Here is a 20,670-nt window from a genome sequence, read left to right as displayed (position 1 = left end):
CCAGAGGAAGCTCATGTTACCTGCCCAGCTTGGCACAGTCTTGTTCTTTTTGCCCACATTTGATGTCCCCTGTTTGAGTGGTAACCAGCCCAGGCTACAGCATTGGTCTTGGTTATTCATTTAGCGGCTGCGTGCTGCCTGATTTTTTTATTTTTTTTTGTGGGGGAGGGGTGTGGTTCACAGAGTTTCATAAAGTAACAATGAGAAATCCAGAACATCCGGTAGTATAGAAACTGTATCACATTTAAAAAATTTAATCAAAACGTAACACTTTGGGAATCCTCTGCATTGGGGAGCAATGTGTTTCTTTAAAGCTCCATGGCAAATTACATTATATGATTTGTCAGGTGTCCTGGCTTTCTATATCTGTATGAAAAAATAATGGAACACCAGTCAGTCGCTATGAAATATGTACACTTAGGTGGTATTCAGGATGGAATAGTTGCTTGACTTGGAGCAAAATGTACAGCAGGTAACACAGCTTTATTTATGGCTCTATGGTCTTGTATAGGCATAGAAGTATAAGAATCTCTTTCTGTATTTCAGATGACTGTTGTACAGCTGGAACATGTTGGTCTAACAAAATGGCCAGTACCTCCTGTTCTCTGGACAAAGGTACATCTAAATACATTTCACCCATGGAACATAAAATACTACAGTCTAGGTTGCAAAGTAAATAACTTCCAATGAGGTAACCTAATAAGAATGAAGAAAAGCAAACTAATTAAAGATGGTTTCAAACAGTGGTTTAGAGACAGGTTGGACAAACTGAGTAGAAACACCTACAGCATTGATAATTTTAGAGGAGAGTGAAAAAGAAGAGACTTCAGGAGAATTCAATACAGATTTAGTACCTGCTGTGTCTATCAAACATTCTAATTATTTTCTAGTATAGAATAAATATAAGACAGACCATTGCATAAGGGGCCCAAATTTGCAAAGGTTGGGCCATTGGATCCAAAGAGTCATTGAGGTTGAATGTTTTAGAGTAAAGGAAAGACTTGTTCAGTTCTTTGTGGACATTGTGCTTTTTAATGCCCTATCTGTCAACAGTAGGGACAGGTATTAGGGTCAATGAAATCCTCACCCATTTTACTGTCTCTACCTGATCTAATAAACTGTCCTATTCTTTTCTTCCCCCTGTAAAATTGTATTGCAATTGTATAGTCAATATCACTACTCAACAAATTTTAAAATATTCTCTGCATCTGGCATGTAAATGTGTTTTCACCTAATTTAGGGATGCTTAATTCAGTAGAAAAAATCAGATTATCTCTATAACATCACATTTATTAGATGCACACATATAACAAAAACTGTATTAGCGATATCTGAAAAAAGAAAGATGAGTGAAAATTTCAATTAATCTCTATAGAATTGAAATATTCTGATTGTATTCTTCTACAAAAAACTACAGGAAATATTTAAAAACTGCATAAACTAATCCATAACAATCCAAATTAGAAGTAATGTAATTGTTAAAAAAGATAAAATGTAAAGTCACTTTGCTTTAGGGAAATAGAATGTTGATGCTTTCCGTTTGTACAGTATCTCATTGGTCTCTGTAAAAAGGAGCTAGCAGTAGTCCCTCATCATTGCAGGGTCCCAGTGTCCTTGGTAGCGATGTTCCATTATCAGAATGTCTTGGCGAAAATGTTTCCCTTGTTCATAGCTCACACTATCCAGGTTGTCAGGAATAAAGTCTAGATGGGAATGTAACAAGTGAATTTTAAGTGACATTCTGCAACCCATATTTTTGAAGTTGTACAATATTTCATTCCCAGTGGACACGTAGTTGGCCTCTTTTCTGTTCCCTACATAGCAGTCTTGAAGGATCACCAAGCAACAGACTCAATTTCTGTCAATTTAGTGTTAAATATTTCACCAGTAAGCAGTTTCCATAGTTGAGGGCCTACAAATATGCCTTATTTTGGCTTTGCTTCAATTAACTTTGGAAACTGTTCCTTTGGATAATGAAAAGACTGGCCTTCTTTATCCAGAGCTTTCATAAAATTCTTCATTAGGCCCAACTTAATATGATACGGAGGTAAATTGATTTTATGCAGCTAACCAATGGCGGCTAACCAATGGAGTATACTTAAACAACAGAGGTTTCTCTTTGTGGACACTTCTTTGTAATATAGTGATTTTTAGGGTCTCTGCTGTCCCATAAACACAGAAAAGAGCAGCATTTTGTGAATCCACCTTGCAAACCTAACAGCAGTGCAACTACCTTTAAGTTCCTACAAAGATTCCATCCATGACCATCATACTTGATGCCCTCTAACAACACAGCCATACTTTCATAAGTTTCTTTCATGTCCTGAAAAGAGTTTGTTCCCATTATGTAGTAACACTGCTTTCAGACTACTCTTCAAAAAATAGCCACTCACTAGTACTGTGCTGAACTCCAAACTCAATCATTAAACCATTAACATCAGTACACACACATTGACTGAGGGAGTCTTGCCGAACACTTACTGTGATTAAATACTTTACTTTTCGAATTTCAATTTTTCTAAATATTTCCAAAACATAATGTGATATAAAATATCTGTAGGTATATTTAGGTTCTACTCAAAAAATTACATGTAAATTAATATATATCAAGTCAGATGCAAAAGGGCTGGTGAGCAGTGTAATTTTCTGAATATGCCTGTTTCTTATTTTGACAGGCCAAACAATGAATAGCAATACTTACTAGCTCTGCAAGTGTCTGCCATCTACCTGCAATTATGCACAACTGGTTTTGGTTGTTAAGCAGTAGTCCCTGTACAAAAGCATTGGCCACTGCTTCTACAGCACTGCTTCAGTGTTCTGGATACCAAAATTCCATACAAATACCTTTGTTTTGTGTACAAAATTCAAAACATTTTTTCTATGGTTAGGTAATTGATCATCTGTGGCCAGTGCTTAAGTCCACCCTCCCTTGTCATACAACCTTTTTTAATTTGATGCCTCCTATTGACCAATAGTGGACTAAAATAATCAGTCTTGATATATCCAGTGGTAGCCAGAAGGGAAGTAAAGGCTCCATTCATTTGTGATATGAGGGACTAGGTGGATTGGTACACTACGGGGGCACCAGTGGGTTTTGTTTATAAAGAGGAGGTGATATAACATGTAAGATAACCTCAGTTGGAGGCTCTCTGTCTGCTGTGGTGTAGAAAATAATAATACCAGTAATTGGGTATACCTGTGAAGAGGCTGGACACTTTGCTCTAGTACTTCTAAAATATTCCTTATCCCTTCTTAAATTTATCTTGCTCTCCATTATAAGATGAGTCTAAACTTCCTAGTTTTGATTGTTTCTGTCTTTAGAAAAACAGATAAATGACAAGGGCGCTCACAGGCATAAGCAAAGGCTACACTTACCCATATTTATTCATGAGGACATGAGGAAGGAGGTCACTGGTCAGACTGTTGTGCATTTTGTTTATCTCAGCTATGTCGAAAATGAATAAACATGGCAGACTGTCTTTAGTGGTTTCATATTGCTAATCAAAATAAGTTTTCATTGTGAGCCTCTTTTTCTAAAGGACTTAAAGGTACACTCTGATCCTCAAACCATACTGTATAGACATATATGAGGCTGGTATCCCTGATGTTGGACATTTATTATTACTTGACCCACATTATAACTTCTCAGCTCACACAAAGAATACATTTTTTCACAAATATATCTCAAATGTACTTAGTGACTTCTCCTGAGAGATAACAATGAAGTGTGTATTACTGAGTGTCAGGTTTAGCTATAGCTTTTTGCAAAAGTAAACATTGACATTTTTAATCAGTGTGCATTTAAGTATATGGGATAAGTCAGTGGCAAAGCTACCATTTGTGCAGCAGGTGCAGTGCTTTGGGGCCCATGGAGATAATGGGGCCTGCTGCATGGCAGATGCAGTGGGTTGGAGCCCCGGTTTCCTCCTCACCACCTACCTGCAGCTCGCAAGTCCCACCTCTGGGTTAAGTGTAAGACAGGTTAACATGTGGAAAAATCGGTTGAAAGTAAAGGTACTTTAACAAACCCTGCTAATTCATATAGTGGTGAGAGAAACTATGCAAATTATTTGAATTCTTACATTAATTTGACTGAAAAAGAATTGTTATCTTTTGAGTATAACAATTTGGGCTTCATGTAGAGTTGGATAGAATTTATGCTGAAAAAGTAGCTCTAATTTACATCCATGAAAGGCAGAGGCGGGCTGGCCCGGGGGGCAGGGGGGCAGAACCCCCCCGGACCGCTGGGTTAGACGCCTATTAGGGCCGGGGGGTTGGCCGGCCGGCCGCCCCCCGGATGCAAAAAACAGTTTCTCCCCCCGCGGCCGCATCCGATGTCATAAGATGACGCGGCCGCATCCCCTGAAATATGATGCGGCCGCATCCGATGTCATAAGATGACGCGGCCGCATCCCCTGAAATATGATGCGGCCGCCTGTGTGCCCCCCGGCCATCCCTCTCCCAGCCCGCGCCTGATGAAAGGTGTAATATACTTAGGATGGGATGTAACGTGTTCTCTAAATTTGGATTTAAAGGCAATTTTAACTTAACACAGAATTTGCATTAATCTGTGACTTCCTTAATAATTTACTGTTACGTTTCCTATCTCTCTAAAACTCCTCCGAGCGACCTGCTCCGAGGACAGTGGCAGGTGGGGAGTTTGACTGGCGCGGTACACCTGTCAAACTGTAACGGAGGTGTCCTAAGGTGAGCTCAGGGAGGACAAAAACCTCCCGTGGAGCAGAAGGGCAAATCATAATAAAAAAAAGCCCTGTACATTAACTTTTACAAACACCATAAATATAAATATTCCAAGCCCCCAGCTGGAGCTTTCACAGTAGTCTGTATGACAAACTCTAATGCTGGCATGGATAATCCCAGCTCGATGCAACATAGTGCATCATAGCCCTATTTCCACTCAAGCGTCACAGGATTATCTTCATTGCCTCTGGTAAAACCAAGGAAGCATTGAGTAGCTTTCAAACCGACGGTTGGGGCCAACTGAGAATTGCCTCCACTTTGCTCGGATCCATCTGCAGACCTGTGCAAGAGATCAGGTATCCAAGAAAGGGTACCTGAGACTGTTCAAAAAGACATTTCTCCAGTTTCCAGTATAAATTATTCTTCCGTATGCAACGGAGAACATCCTTAATGTGGTTACGATGGGATGAGAATTCTTGAGAAAAGAATCAAAATATCATCCAAGTAAATGACTACCGTTTGGTATAAGAGGTCCCGGAAGATCTCATTGACGAACTCTTGGAAGACCGCCGGTGCATTGCAGAGCCCGAAGAGCATTGCAAGATATTCGCAGTGACTGTTCCTGGTGTTAAATGCGGTCTTCCATTCGTCCCCATGGCGAAATCTAATCAAATTATAATCACCTCTTAAGTCCAACTTGGTGAAGATCTGTGCCCCTTGGAGATGATCAAAGAGTTCTGGAATGAGAAGAAGAGGATAGCGAGTTTTTACCGTAATTGCGGTACCCATGCATCGACTACCGATGCATGGTCTAAGGGTGCCGTCCTTTTTCTTTATGAAGAAGAACCCCGTGCCAGCCATGGAGAAGATTTACCGAATAAAACCTTGTTTGAGGGTCTCCTTCATGTACTTGGACATAGTTTGGGTCTCGGGTAAGAATAGAGTGTACACTTTACCTCTGGGAATGCTTTTACCTGGAATCAGATCTATAGGACAATCCCAGGGCCGGTGAGGAGGCAGAACCTCAGATGCAGCTTTACTGAAGACATTGAGGAATTCAGAGTATGGCTCAAGCAGAACTTCAAGCGAGGATGTAGTGAGACATGAAATAGCGGACCCAGGAGGTCATATAGACTTCAGGCAGCGTTCCTTGCAAGAGGGACCCCAGGAAATAACTTGTGCGTGAATCCAATCAAATTCTGGTGAATGCATTCTCAACCAAGGGAGACCCAAAATGATCGGATTGATAGACTGTGGGAGCACTAGGAAACTAATTCATTCAGAGTGCAGAACTCCTAACAACAGGCGAATGCAACAGGTCCTGCTGGTGATTGAGCCATTAGAGACTTGATTACAATCAACAACAGTTAATGGCAAGAGCTCTGGCAAAGACTGGGTGGGCAAATGGAGTTCAGAGACCAAACTAGCGGATATGAAGAACCTGGCGGATCCTGAGTCCACGAAAGCTTGTAATGATTTGGGTCCTTTATGGGTAAGAAGGATGATGGGCATCAGGAACTCAGGTTCTTTTTGCGGATAGGGAGAGGAGGACTGGAATCCTAGTTTGACCTCCCTAATATCACCTAGGAAGTGACGTTTACCTGCCTCTTAGATCAAGTGGAGAGAAAATGCCCATAATCTCCACAATATAAGCACAGCCGATTCTTGATATGCCTATCCCATTCTTCAGGGATTACGCGGGAGCTACCTATATGCATAGGCTCTTCCATGGAAACAAATGGAGACTGAAAGTGAGAAGCCAGGCAAGGAAATGGGTGGCGAGAATGGTAACACTCCTGTGTGCGTTCTCTATGGCTAATATCTACCTTGACACAGAGTGATATCATGTCTTCGAGGTTATTAGGCAACTCGTAGGAGGCAAGGTCATCTTTTTTGTGTTTATTTAGACCATGCCAGAAGGTGGCAATCAGGAAATCGTTATTTCAACAGAGCTCAGAAGCAAGGGTCCAGAATTGGACTGCATACTGGCCAGCCGTAAGAGATCCCTGACGTATATTTAAAATACCAGAAGCGGTAGCGAACACCCGGCCTGGTTAGTGGAAGACCTTGCAAAAACTTCCGATGAACACTGTAGCTTTCTAAAGTACAGAATCATCATGTTCCCACAAAGGTGATGCCCAAGCGAGGGTCTGACCCAAATAAAAGAGAGATTATGTAGGCCACCTTGGTGCGCTCAGAAGTGAAATTCTCTGCAGCCAGTTCAAGTAGGATGGCGCACTGGTTGAGGAAGCCACAGCACTTCTTAGGGTCGCCATCAAATTTATTGGGAGATAGTATACGAAGATCCCGGGTTCCAGCAGTGCTAGTAGTCGTGGTAGCAGCTGAGGTGGTTGCCGTACTCACTATTGCCACAGGGCAGGATGATAAGGAGCTTTGGAGAGAGTCCAGGTGGGATACCACCCCTTGAATGCACTGTAGGAGCTGGGCCTGATTGGCCTCTTGCTGATCTACTCTTGGAGGCAAATGCAGCAGAAGCTCCCAGGAGGATCGTTCTTCCTGTCCATTCATGCCCAGTTACCTATTGTCACGGTTATAGACACCGTAGGGGGCACCGGCTGGTATTTACGCAACTGAACAGGGAGGCGTGGAGTCTAACGGACCTCCCGGTATTCACCAGGGACCCCCACAAAGAGGTATGGTCTTCACTGCATGGGATGCGCAGCAGGCCAAAGATGCTGGCAATTAATTTAAGTTGGGATTTGAACATAGCAATTTGATTTGCAAAACAAAGTTTACATGTGCTGTGTACGTTTAATTAAGCTGACATGCGTTGTGCTATTCTATGAAAGTACCATCCCGCAGCAGAAAAACTGTAATTCAGGGGATTTTGATGCTATGCTTTTGGAAACAAAAATGACATGATGCAATGTGTTTCCTTAAAGTGGCAGCATGCAGAAGATTAAGAAAATAACCCGGTGTTAGAAGACAAGTTGATGCGTGCTACATCTGTACAGTAAAAATTGTTTTGAGATGCAAAACAACCAATAAGACATTAATGCTTATTATTCTAATGTAAGTTACACCAGTGATGGCAGGCCCTAGGGCTACATACAGGATCTATCTGGCAAATATTAGCTTAGGGGACGAGACTCGGCTCAGCAGCCTATTAAGAACATTTTAAAGGAAAAAAATGCAGGTAGTCCAGTAACACAGCCCAGGGTAGCCCGCTATGGGACCCCAGTCTAGCCAGCCTCCGGCTGCATAAGGCCCTTGGAGCCTTCATTTGCAGCCACAGCTTGTACCTGCTTTGTTGTCAGATTTCATTGTTATAGTTTATGACACTTGTTTAAAATTCCTGTTCATATGGTATTACAGATAGGTGTCTCTTTCTTTGATTAAATGTATTGTTTCAACTTATAATAGAGATTAAGGGAACGTGTGGCAACGTTGAAAGTTAGAGGGCAGAAACATGCAGCCCTGAAGTGTATCAGGATGCCCATCACTGAGTTAGACAATGGTAGCCCCTGAATGATTACTAAGGTGTCTAAGTGAAAATCTTATGACAACTACAGGGAGTGATTTGCTTATGAAAAAGTATTTTTTATTGTTACCATAAACACCTAACGGTTGATATTATCTCTGAACATTTATTTACCTTTTACCCCTTATATAATAAAGAAACATAACCTGAAATAAGACATGGACAGTTTAAAATTTTGGTGAATTAACGATGGTGGTGAAGAATGTAATGCAAGTTTAACTACCAAGCTAATGCTATGCAAAAAAACATAGGGATGGCAAACCAGACCAGAATCCCAGAAGCTTACTTACGTGTCAGACAGACTATACCCCAGGGGCGCACGCAGTGTCGCTAAAGAAGTGCCCCACATAGCGGCACTGTACTATACAGCAGCCGCGGCGCTTTCAAAGAAGCGTCCGCAGCGGTGCTGTATTGTATACAGCACCGCCGCGGATGCTTCTTTGACAGTGCCGCGGCTGCTGTATTGTACAGTGCTGCCGAAACGGAGCTGCTGCGCATGCTCTCTCGCGGGTTGTTTTTTTTTGGGTGGGAGGTAAACCCCCCCCCCCTAAAAATCCTGTGTGCGCCCCGGTACCCCTTCTGGCCTCAACAGGTACGTTACCCGGGGCTTTCACAGAAAGGTCTCTAAGAGAGACATAGAGTGAAGGGGAAAGGATCCTGCAGCCAAACATAAACTCTTGCACCATGTATTAATCGTTGCCTGTACTGCTTTCCCACCGACTGTGCCTCATCTGAATAAGAAAAAAATCACGTTACCAACACAAACAATCACACAGTAAGCCAACATATTATTATAGGGAGGGACGGAGTGATTTTGTAAAGCAATAGAGGGAAAACTTTATGTTCTCGGAAGTTATATAGGCTTTTTTTGCCACTCCCAGTTGCAAGTTATTGAATATTAGTTCAAAACAAGCCAAGTAAATCTAAGTGCAATGGGACCCAACAAACATTTTATTTACTTATGGTTTGTTTGTTTTTTCCTTTTTAAAGATTGTCAATTATCTTATATGCAGATACTGTTTATTTCCAAATTGATCATCTCAGATGGATAATTATGGAGGAAACTTCATTAAGTAACCCTGAATAATTACTGAGTATTTCTGATAGACCATGAAAGAGGCCCATGCTCTGTAGATTAGATTAATGTGTGCCTTAAAAATACAAATATTAGTAGTTCTTACTCTGCATCAATATCCCTGCTCTGCAATCCTGACTAGAATATTCTCAGTATTATTTGTTATGGATGGATTATCTTGTATACCATATGTTATTCTGCTTAAAGAAAAATTAAAATTAGGACGGTCCTCTGCAATTTATAAGGTAATTACCAATTTAATGCTTGGTTTCAGTCTGTGTTTTTATTTCACGAGAACTTCTTGATTGCTGAAATATTTACCTAATTAGTGTAGTGCTACTGCCTGCTTTGGAACAGTTATAACAGCTTGCTGTCCAAGTCTTACTTCCACAAACCAACAGGAATTGAACATGTTACCAGAGCACAACATGACATATCAAATGAATGTTGACATTTGTTCTCAACATGGCAGCTACTTTGTGCTCTGAAGAGAGAACTGCAATCTATTGATCTATGAAATGGAACACTGGACAGTAATCATTAAAAAGTCTCAAAGACAAACAGGAATATTGCAGCTGAAAAAAAAAAAAAAGAGAAAGTATGGAAGAAAATAAAATGTAACTTTTCAGTTCTGAAGATAAAATAGGTTAGGCTATTTTATTGCTGTAGCAAGTAGACAGCTACCAATGCGTTATATTTACAAGGAAATTAAAGAGCAATTTAAATAGTGTAAAAACTGTGTGTGTTCACCCATGTATTTTTGTTTCCTGAACACACTATATGTTTCTATACATTGCAAGTAGTGTCAGGTTTCAGGTTACTTGCGCACTAGAGATGTACAAAACTTGTCCATGGTATAATTAACAATTTTGGGTCAGTAGTTGCATTTTACTATTTCAAACAGAAAAGATTTTTTCAAAACACATTTGAGGGTAAATCTGTATAATCCTAAACCATTCCAAATTGTTTCACACATCTCTAATAAATACTGTTTGTCATAAAGAGCCAGCATGACAAAGGGTTAATCATAAAACAACCACCTGATTTGTCTAAAATGACTAAATCCCCCTTTTTGATATCATACACTCATTATTATTTTAAAATTAGGACCATATTTTGTTTCAAGAACTGACAATCTTATAGAAAGTCTTTAATCACCCTAATGTCAAACTACATTTGAAAAACTTAAACAGAACCTGAGCTATTGATGGCCAAACAATCACTGGTATTTCAATTATGTAGCGTTGAATAGCCAAGATATCTAGAACATGATTTTGCTAGAAAATAGATACAATGTAAATGGAATACAAAATAAGATAATAAAAGTACATACAGTATTATTATGCAAAACAGTCTTTTTTCAATAAAAAAAGAATAATAACAGAAAACTCACTTTTCATGTAATACTGTATGCCTGGGGATTTGGAAAAAAAATGGAGACTTGGGCTTTGAGCTTGACATAGATCCAAGGCCTGACTTCACAGATTAGTATTATATATGGATTTCTAGGCACATAGAAATGATGTACAATATTCTTTTGATGTGCTATTTTTTTTAGCATGGGGGTATATGCAGGCTGAAGATTTCCCAACATGACTACCCATTGAGCATTTTGGTACATAAGTCATGTATCTGCCCATCAGATCTAAGCTGGGAGTCACAGTGTCTAGTTATCTATACACATAGTCTGTTGACACTTCCTTGTTGATTTATAAGGTCAACACCTTCAAATATAATAAGATGAAACTGAGCAAATGGTCAGGGGGGAGAAGTATACACAATAAGTGCACATACTATCACAAGTTATATCTGGAGGTTTGAAGTAAGTATTCATATATTTATATATTTTTTTTCTTAACTCGTGATCAGGCCCTAACAATGACATTCTATATGAACATTACTGCCAAATGTGAACACAGGTTATTATGATAAATTTTATATAATTTGAGAGTTGTAGGTAAGCACCCCAGCAGCATGCTCATCTGAGTCCCTGTATTTATATTATTTTGCTATGTGTAGGATGTGTGTCACGTTTCAATACAGAAATCACAGCTAAGGAGTCTGGAATATGGTGAAATCATAAGATGTTTATTGCAGTATGGTACAAACCAGATGTTGTAGATATAGGAACAAGGATTGCAGGGAAATGCAGAAATCGAATACCTGGACCACGGCTGATGCAAGTGAACAGGTAGTATGAAGAAACAACAAGGACCAGCAATTATACTGGGAGTGGCAGGTATAAATAGAGAGGCAATCAGGTACTGGTGATTAATTAGTGCAGCAAGGCAACTCCTAGTAGTAGGAAGAAAACAGGCACAATAGCAGCACCTCTGGTGGATAAGAGGTACTGTGAGAGAAGCATTTAATGAACACAAATATAATGTCCACTAAATCCCAGAGGCAGGAGCTGCCGAGATGAAGCAGCATCCTGACGATTCTGAAGAAGAAGTGAAGCAGATCCTGACAGTAGCCTCCCCCACCTTAGGGCGGATCCCAGACGCCCGATTACCAAAAGTGGTTAAAACAGCCTGAGTCAAAGTCCACTGTAAGGGGTTTGGCATAGAAGTCCTCGTCCACGAGCGGAAACGAGATGAAGATCAAGCCAGAGGGAAGTTGAGGCACCGCAGAACTTCCTCTCTTCTTTCACCTTTTCTTCTTGCGAGAGGTACTCGGAACGGGAGCCTGAACCGATTGTATAGAGTACGGTGGTATCTCTTGGCCTGATGTGATAGATGGTATTGCCAAATGTACAGAGGCCTTGCAAGATGGTATAGCGGGAGATGTTGGAAAGTTGCCGTTTACTGCCTCAGTAAAGTCCAATAAAACCCAAAGGCAGGAGCTGCCGTGATGAAGCAGCATCCTAAAGAAGCTGCTGAGGAAGCTAATCAGATCATGATGATATGTTAGGGTCAATTCAGCTTGCTCCATTCATTACTGTTAATGTCTCTAATTTTCATAATATTGTTTTAATATCATTTAGGAGGTAACTACAATGTCATGAAAATATCAACATCAGGTTAAATAAAAACCTGAATAATTATGTCTGTTTGTCATATGCAGTCAGTAAATACCACTATGGACCCAATGAATATTTACACTTTAGAAGTGCTCTTACTTTATCCCAAAGATGAAGATAAATTTAATAAAGTAAAGTGCAATATCTGCTTTTTTACATGATTAGTAAAACTAATGGTAATAAAGTGATGCATTTTTTTAAAAGACAAATAATGCAAAGATTATGCAATCCTCTTACTAGACATTTGGGTAAATCTCACCCATCCTGTCTCATCACTGATTGCCATAAAAAACAGGGGTAGTTTATCACACAACTTGTGGCTCTGCAATGAGCAATTAGCACTGACCATCAGAAAGTTTGAACCTTGCAACGTTCAATGATGAGCCACAAGGATTAAAGAGAACGAGTAGCTGCTTGTGATTGCTTGTCTTTTTCTCTCAACTGTGATTGTATGCAGCAGCAGGTGGACAGTGGTTTAAAAGAGATACATAAAAATAATAGTTGAAGGTATTTTGACTGGGAATACTAACACACCCCACCAAAGGGGCATGTTAACATTGTCATTGATAGTTGAACAGGTATCTATCTATTTTCATAGATCCTGCATCACTGAAGGTGGATGGGTACACATTGTCCTGTCTCCACACTACTACAGAAATAGTAAGCATACTCTGGCACTAAGGAGTGTTTTATTGTCAGGTTCCTTCCTTATTAATGCGATTAGCAGATAACTTCTATTTTGAAAGTGCTGAGAGATATCAAAGCAGTCCAAGTACACCAACAGGAAAGGTTAACTTAACCAAAGGAAGAAAACTTTCACTCATACTCATATTCATGAATCTCTAGCCACCACAGCTAGAAAGTGTCTGTATAAGCGCAAAGTAACCGCAGTTTAATTCTGTGTTAGAGCTTATCAAGCTAACATCACATATTAGGAAGAGGGACAGTTGGGTTTTTGCATTTCTATGGTGGCAATTTACTGTATTGCACCTTGGCAAAGGCTGATTCATGACTGGTATTGCACCAATCGCCAGCGATGTTGTATGTCAAATACAATAACATTTAACATGCAATTATAACAAGCACTTGTGGTCAGAGGGTTAATGGTGGACTTAGGTAAATGAAACATACAGCATACAAAAATTGCTGCAGCTAACAATACACTCCTAACCACAAGGGCAAATGCTAGTGGTTATGGGGTCATTGGAACCAATGGGTTCCATTCCCATACCAGTTTACATGCTTTGTGTTAAAATACACTATTTAAAGCATGTTGCTTGATGTTAGTGGTTAAGGGGCATAAGATGACACCTATAATTTCAGTCATAAAGCCCATCATTGCAGTATCTACAATACTGGCCTATGAAAGCACTGGCCAATAACAGCACAGCTCAAGGGGCAGAAAAATTACTTTATTATATATATTTTCTTTACTTTTTTATATATTTTTTTGTTTTTGTTTCTATTGTGTATGCTCATTATACTATCACAATTATCAAGTACAAACTATAAATATAACTGCAGTTCAAGATACACTAATGTTTGCCTACTTTGAAAAATGTATCCCTATTAGCGTGTCTATTTTTGGGTCTTTACTTCTATACTTTTAGTGAGGCAATATGTGTTCCAGTCATGTAACAAATTTAAACACATCAAATGAGCAGAAACATTGCCCACTAAAAATAATGAGACAATTCTGGCCAAATACAGATTTTAAAATGCATTCTGCTGTGTTATGTAAAACTGCAAACCAGATGCTTTCTGGTTGAGTGATATTTTCCCTTCCATAAAAATTTGTGAACAGGCTCTAAACAGTATCTTTGTCTAAATGAAAGATGATAATTCCAACATTGGAAAATGTCTTTGTTTTTTTTGTACAAATGTTTTTAATGAAGTTTATTGTCACTGCTACAAGAAATAGAGGAAGAGGAAAACAAAGAATAAATTAGAGCAGAAAAGTACAACAGGTTATGAAGTCACAATGTGCTTATATTTCCTTGTAAGGTAGTAAGATCATTAGTTTCTTTGTATACAATAATACATAAAAAGCAGAATAGGGAGGGAAAAAAGAGGGCTCAAACCCAGGGGCACCACTAATTTGTATGAAGCACAGGAATCCTTTATATGCGGGTTCAGTAGTATACAACGACACTGTAAATGTCGACAGTACTTACCCTGACATGATAACACCGAAGACCTCATAGTTGACAGACTGGTAACACAGGCTACTTGAAACGGAGACGTAAAAAATTGCGGCAGCTGAAGATCCCAGCACAGTCTGATGATGTCACATTGAAGGGACACACTGTCAATTAGCTGTTAGGGTAGTAATTTAAGGAGGTGGTGGCTGTAGACTGTACAAGGCTTAGTAAAGAACCTAGTACAGGTGGCGCCTCCTTAAATTACTACCTTAACAGGTCATATGACAGTGTGTTGTTTCAATGTGACGTCATAGGACTGTGCCGGGATCTTCAACTGCCGCAATTTCTTGAAGTCTTATCTTCAAGCAGTCTGTGTTACCAGTCTGTCGGCTATGAGGTCTTCGGTGTAATCATGTCGGGATAAGTACCGTCGGCATGTAGAGAGTTGTTATAGTGACTACCACCGTTATATGCATAATAAATATTAAGATTGTCAAGAAAGGCATAATTGAGCCATGGTTGTCAAATTGTCAAAAATTAGATGATAAACTTTCAGAATTATAGAATAATTAACTTATGATGAATGTAGTTAACTCAGTACCAAATTGAAATGGCATGCTTCATTATAATGCTAAGATTAGTTTGAACTTAAGGAGGACGCTCCCAAACTGCCTTTAAGCTAATAAGTAAATATAGCTTCCTTGCCTATTTGGTGCTGTGTTTTACCCCAGAAACCAAAAATGGCATGATTCTTGTGGTGTCTTATTGAAGTCCTAAATCTGATTACATGCATAAACTAGTCAAATGCAAAGTTGGGACTCAGCTCGGTTCATAACACAAGATAAACAGATCAAGGGTAGTCTCAGACTAGCTGGATTTAGTAAAGAGAACAAGCATATAAAACGCTGGAGCAACAAATACCTAATAGACATCAGGAACCAAGATGCATTCTTGAGAGGTCATGCAGGCCATTGGGGTTAAGAGCAAGCTCATGTACGGTGGAGTACATTCTTAATACATACATTTTCTTGTGTTGCCTACATTTAGGTCAGATCCAAGGAGGTAATTTGGTAGAGACCTGAAAATTTAGCATTTTTGGAAGGAGAGACTTTTTTTCACCATAGATTCTTCCGAACCAAAAAGTGTGTATCTGTCTATGTCCTGTAACAAGCTATAGAAGATCGAAAGTAATTAGCCTCATAAAGACATTTGGCTGCATTAGACTCAGTGGTAACTTTACATGGACATGTTGCATTTGGATTGAGATTTCGAATTATTAACCTATGGACTAAACATATCCCCAAAGAGGAAGAATATATTATACAGATTAGGCACATTAATGGTTTAGCGATACAAATATTTTATAAGAGACTTATGTACATATTCCCTGATTAAAGCTCCTAATGCTTCAATTGGCAGAATAAACAATATCAGGGAAATGAAGCACCCTTGCCTTGTACCCCTGCTTATAAGAAAAGGTGTAGATACAACAAAATGTTGTTTCACCAAACAGGCCAAGATGCAGGCTAGGAAGTTTTTCTCAAACTCCATTGTCTGAAAATATGAAACAAGTGGAAAAGTAACATTGCTGGTATTTTACATTGTTTGCAAAGGTGGCTTAGGCTACCCTAAATACATTATTGCCAGCCTAATCTTTGGTTACAAAGGCCACCTAGTTTTTATTGATTAAAGTTCACAGTTTTTATACTAATGCAGATGGGTTGATAAGTGGTCCAGTCTTAAGCTGGGTACACACTACACGGTTTTCGTCCAATAATCGGCTCAATCAGCCGACATACGACAGCTCGTTCAAAAGTTGGGTCAGTGTGTGCAGTCACACGATGGTCGAAAGTCTGCCCAAATGGACGATTGTCGCCTCATTTGGTTGGTCGTACTGTAATATTTTTGTTCCGGTCTTGTTTCCGCTGTGCAGTGTGTATAAACTTCCGACCGATCCACGACAATCCTCCGATACTTCCTCGACCTGGGGGGTGTGTGTATGTAAATTTTTTTATGTCTGTCCCAGTCCCACGACACAAGGAAATAAAAAAAATGTTTACCATTTAACTTCTATATCTGTAATTTACATAAATACTCTCATTTTCTCACCTTGCACACTGCTCGAGATCAGTTTATATTTTGGCCCCTGTGGCGAAATCACAATAATAGCGGGCTTAACCTCCATACATTCTGGAAAACAGGCGACATTTTGGTTATTATAACAGTACAGGTATGTGCCAAAGCATTTAGCTGTCTACACATGTTCACTGAAATACCTTCGTGTAGAACTTCTTTAGTATATTTTTCTTTTTCAATTTTTTCTTGTTTGATAACAGGTGGAACATTAGTGGTATCAGTGGTATCTAAACAGGCCTTCTCACTGTTAATTCTTCGTTCTGACATAAGAAAATGAGGTTACAAATTAGGCGTTTACATTGCTTCGTGTGACACTAGAATGAAATTAAGTCCTTCTAGCAGGTACACTACATGCGCTACTCACCTTTTTTAATGTCGTTGTCGTCCTGGTCCAGTACTTTGACCATCATCTCCACCTCTCTTGGGCTTATTGGCTTTGCTCTTTGCTCTTCTTGAGTATCTCCATCCTCCACCTTAACTTTTCCAACATTTTTTGGCCCTTCCAGCACCATCTCTGACTCTGTCTCCGTCTTCATAGCTGCAACCCCAACTGACACCTTCTGCTCACCCGCAACCTCAACTGACACCTTCTCCTCACCCGCAAACCCCCACTGACACCTTCTCCTCAACCTTAACACCCACTGACACTTTCTCACTCGCCATCTTCTCACGCTTCTCGGCGCCAAACAGGTTCCTCTGTAATTTTATACACTCAGACATGGGCGTTCGTTTCTGCTGTGGACCAATCAGCGATGATGCACACTGAGAATGGAGCATTCCATTACATACGAAGGGATTTTATTATTAGGGAATATTCATTGCATTGCACTTTAGCAGTTTAATGTTTTTCTAAATTTTATGTATGTTACTAAACTTCTATTTTATATGAATGAATGAAGAGACAGTGTTGACTTCTGTTTTTAGCAGCTTTGGTTGTTAACTATAGCGAAAGCTTTGCCCCTTTATGCTAATGTATTTGGTATCTCGTTACATTTCCCGCAAATGTCGCTGCAGTGTGTACAAAATTAAAATCATTGCTCATGACAACATGGCTGTAAAAAGTCGCTAAAGGGATGTCCGCTCTTCCCTTTATCATCCTAAACAAGGCTATTGTAATTGCAGTCCATGGACCGAGCGATCGGACCATCGATCGCATGTAAAATCGCTCGGCATAAAAAGTTGGTCGAAATTTCTGTAGTGTGTGCCCAGCTTAATGATCATAGATATATAGAACAGTAACAAGTCTGCCTGAAAAGAGTAAAGCTCTAGTAAAGAATTAAACAAATTTGTTAAATAAGTGGTTAAAATGTAGGAAATCTTCTGATAGTATAGCCCTGATAAACCGTACAGGCCTAGGTAAATAGAAGTTTAAATGTTTTTATTTACGTCCTACTTCATTAGTTTCAATAATTACTCCAGGAGCTTGGGCAACTTTCCAGCTTTGGATTGGGAAAGAACTAGAAATCTGCTAAAATTTGGAATAGTCACACTGGAATTCCTCCATATCGTCTCTAATTACTCATAACAGTGTAGAGCTGCATAATTTGATAGAGGAGAAATTTAGAAGGTGGATTCATCATAGTCTGATTTATTAATACCATATAAAATATTTGCCTTGACCAATATAACTGTCGTTGTGCCATAACAACAAGACTAAGGGCTAGATTTACTAAGCTGCGGGTTTGAAAAAGTGGGGATGTTGCCTATAGCAACCAATCAGATTCTAGCTTACATTTATTTAGTACCTTCTACAAAATGATAGCTAGAATCTGATTGGTTGCTATAGGCAACATCCCCACTTTTTCAAACCCGCAGCTTAGTAAATCTAGCCCTAAGTGTAAGCTCCGAATGGGCTGTTTCCACTTTGACTGATAGTGCAGCTTAGAAGTACTATTCCAGGGACTCAAAGTTTGCTACTTTTTCTATTGAAAATCTCGAGCTTTTTGTATTGAAAAGCTATCTGTACAATTCACTCCCCACTCACACCCCACAACTGACTTATGAATTTCCCTGAAATTTACTGTGGACTGGGGAGAATTTATATTCAGTTTAAAATATTCCTGCACGGTTTAGGATAGGGGCTTTATTGCAGGAGAAACAATTGATCTCAATATGTTTGAGAAGAAAAACATAAAATATGGGAAAATGTTGTCACGGTCGTCTGTATTTCTCGATCAGATTCGGGACTCTTGGACCTAGCTGAGCAGGACTGAAACGGAACCTAGAGGCCTTGATGATCTCTCTGCTCATCTAGAGTCCTCAGAGTAGCACAAGCAGTATAGGAGTATAAAGACCGGAGTCTGTGCCTGAGTACTGAACTGGAATCCAGCGTAATAACTGTCTGGGACTGTTCATGGGTACTCAAATCCGGCTTCTGTGGCCAGACACACAGGACTGGAACCCACTAATAGGAACTCAGATAGGAAGCACACAGAATCTCAGAACTGAACGAACTGGAGCTGGAGACAGGGACTAGGAACTCAGACCCATGACACGGAATGGCAAACTCAAGACTGCGTAGCAGCCACAGACCTGGAACCCACAGTCAGATACACAGAACTAGAAATAAGCCCTAGAGACTCGCAACCAGCCAAAGCAACAGAACAGGTGATACTAGTAAAGTCACTGGTACTGCAGCATAGATACTGGATGGTGCAAATTTCTTATTAAGGTAAGTGCTTTTGCTGAATGCAGAATATTGCATGAAGATGAGCAGCTTGGAAGTGCAAAGTACATGCAGAATGATGAACTCCGTCTAATACAGGATGCTTGAAAGAAGATATGCACTTTAGAATGTAGGATACTTGCAAAGTGATATATAGTTGGTAATGCGGGATGTACACAGAAGATGATCACTTTGTAACACAGGGAATCAGGAAGAGTGCAGGAATAGCTGGAACCTGGTCTGGAATAATCACCTGACTGCATCCAAGATGGCCACACCCATGCAGCAGAACAAACACTATGTTATGGACAGGAATGCTGCAGGTGACCAGGAGGGACCTGGGTTGCTGTGATATGACAGATTTGGATGAGGTAAGTGCAGCTATGACCCTGATGTGTGACATATGTAGCATGTAAGGTAATTTCAAATGGAAACAAAATGGTTGACTCATTTTAATATCTAGAATGGCCTGATTAAGCAGGGAGCATGTTTGAGAGGGTATCATGACTCTAATATTCCAGATGGAGAGCGATATTTTGTCTCCTGGTTGTAAATAAGTTTTGTAACATGTGGCAGTTTTAAGCAAGACATAATGAGTTTGCTTCTAAATATCTTGAAATTGGAAATGGTGAAAAGTACCGTAGGAACTGCAGAAAGGAGGAAACCAGTAATGAGAGTATTAAAAGAATACATGAAATAATTAAATAAAAATTTTTTATTAGTAGATGCAATGACACAGTTACTGTGTAAGAACTCTGCCCAGGGGAGAAAATCTGGCCTGTTGTTTAGCAGAGACAGAAGTTTTGCCATTGGTTTGGGGGTAATAAGCACAAGAGAAGTCCAGTTTCATGCCAAGTCTGTTACAGAAGGCTCTCTAAAACCTAAAAACTGTACTCCTTAATCTGACCATATAAACAAAGACCTTTTTGATAGACAGTCTTGCAAGAATAAAGGCAGTTTTCATGGCCTTAAGCGGAATAAAATGGGACAAATGACTGTGAAGTCGAAAAATGGTATTAGATCGATAACAGTCTATAGAGATGTTAGTCAACTACTTTTTGGGAATAGGAAAAGTAGGGCCAGCATGAGCATGTTAAGGAATCTTCTTCTGGGCACACACTGGGCAAGTTGAGACATAATTCTTCACATAATTCTTTAAACTTGTCCAGCAGCAGGTACTGGGATTTAGTTCTATGGATTTGGGAACCATTAGGGCACCAAGAAATAGGATAATGATCCAATACAATAGTTGTCAAATGAAAAGAAACATTTGTAAATTTTGGAAAACTGTAACATATCAAGTAGTTGTAATGTCATGGTGTGGACCAATACCTGACAGCAACCAGGCCATGAGATCAGCATAGTACAGCATTGTCTGCATAAATACATGAAGGTATGGATCTAAAAATATTGTAATATTTTACATAAAGA

The 20,670-nt window shown here is 39.6% G+C and overlaps 1 protein-coding gene across 3 annotated transcripts in view; it reads left to right on the top strand.

Annotated features, from left to right (window-relative positions):
* The window catches only part of DOK6 (docking protein 6), a 584,401-nt gene that overhangs the window by 390,335 nt on the left and 173,396 nt on the right, over nt 1-20,670 (top strand). For 2 of the 3 annotated variants that reach the window (XM_075213247.1, XM_075213249.1), the window contains exon 7: nt 547-615. The exons of the other annotated variant lie outside the window; for it this stretch is intronic. In XM_075213247.1, the coding sequence (XP_075069348.1) occupies nt 547-615 (69 nt within the window). The remainder of the gene's footprint in view (nt 1-546; nt 616-20,670) is intronic. 3 annotated transcript variants of the gene reach the window in all.

Source organism: Mixophyes fleayi, chromosome 5 (assembly GCF_038048845.1).
Source record: "Mixophyes fleayi isolate aMixFle1 chromosome 5, aMixFle1.hap1, whole genome shotgun sequence".
In the NCBI taxonomy this organism is placed as follows: Eukaryota; Metazoa; Chordata; class Amphibia; order Anura; family Limnodynastidae; genus Mixophyes; species Mixophyes fleayi.
The sequence above is the reverse complement of the archived record's forward strand: the minus strand, read 5'-3'. Positions and strand labels throughout refer to the sequence as shown.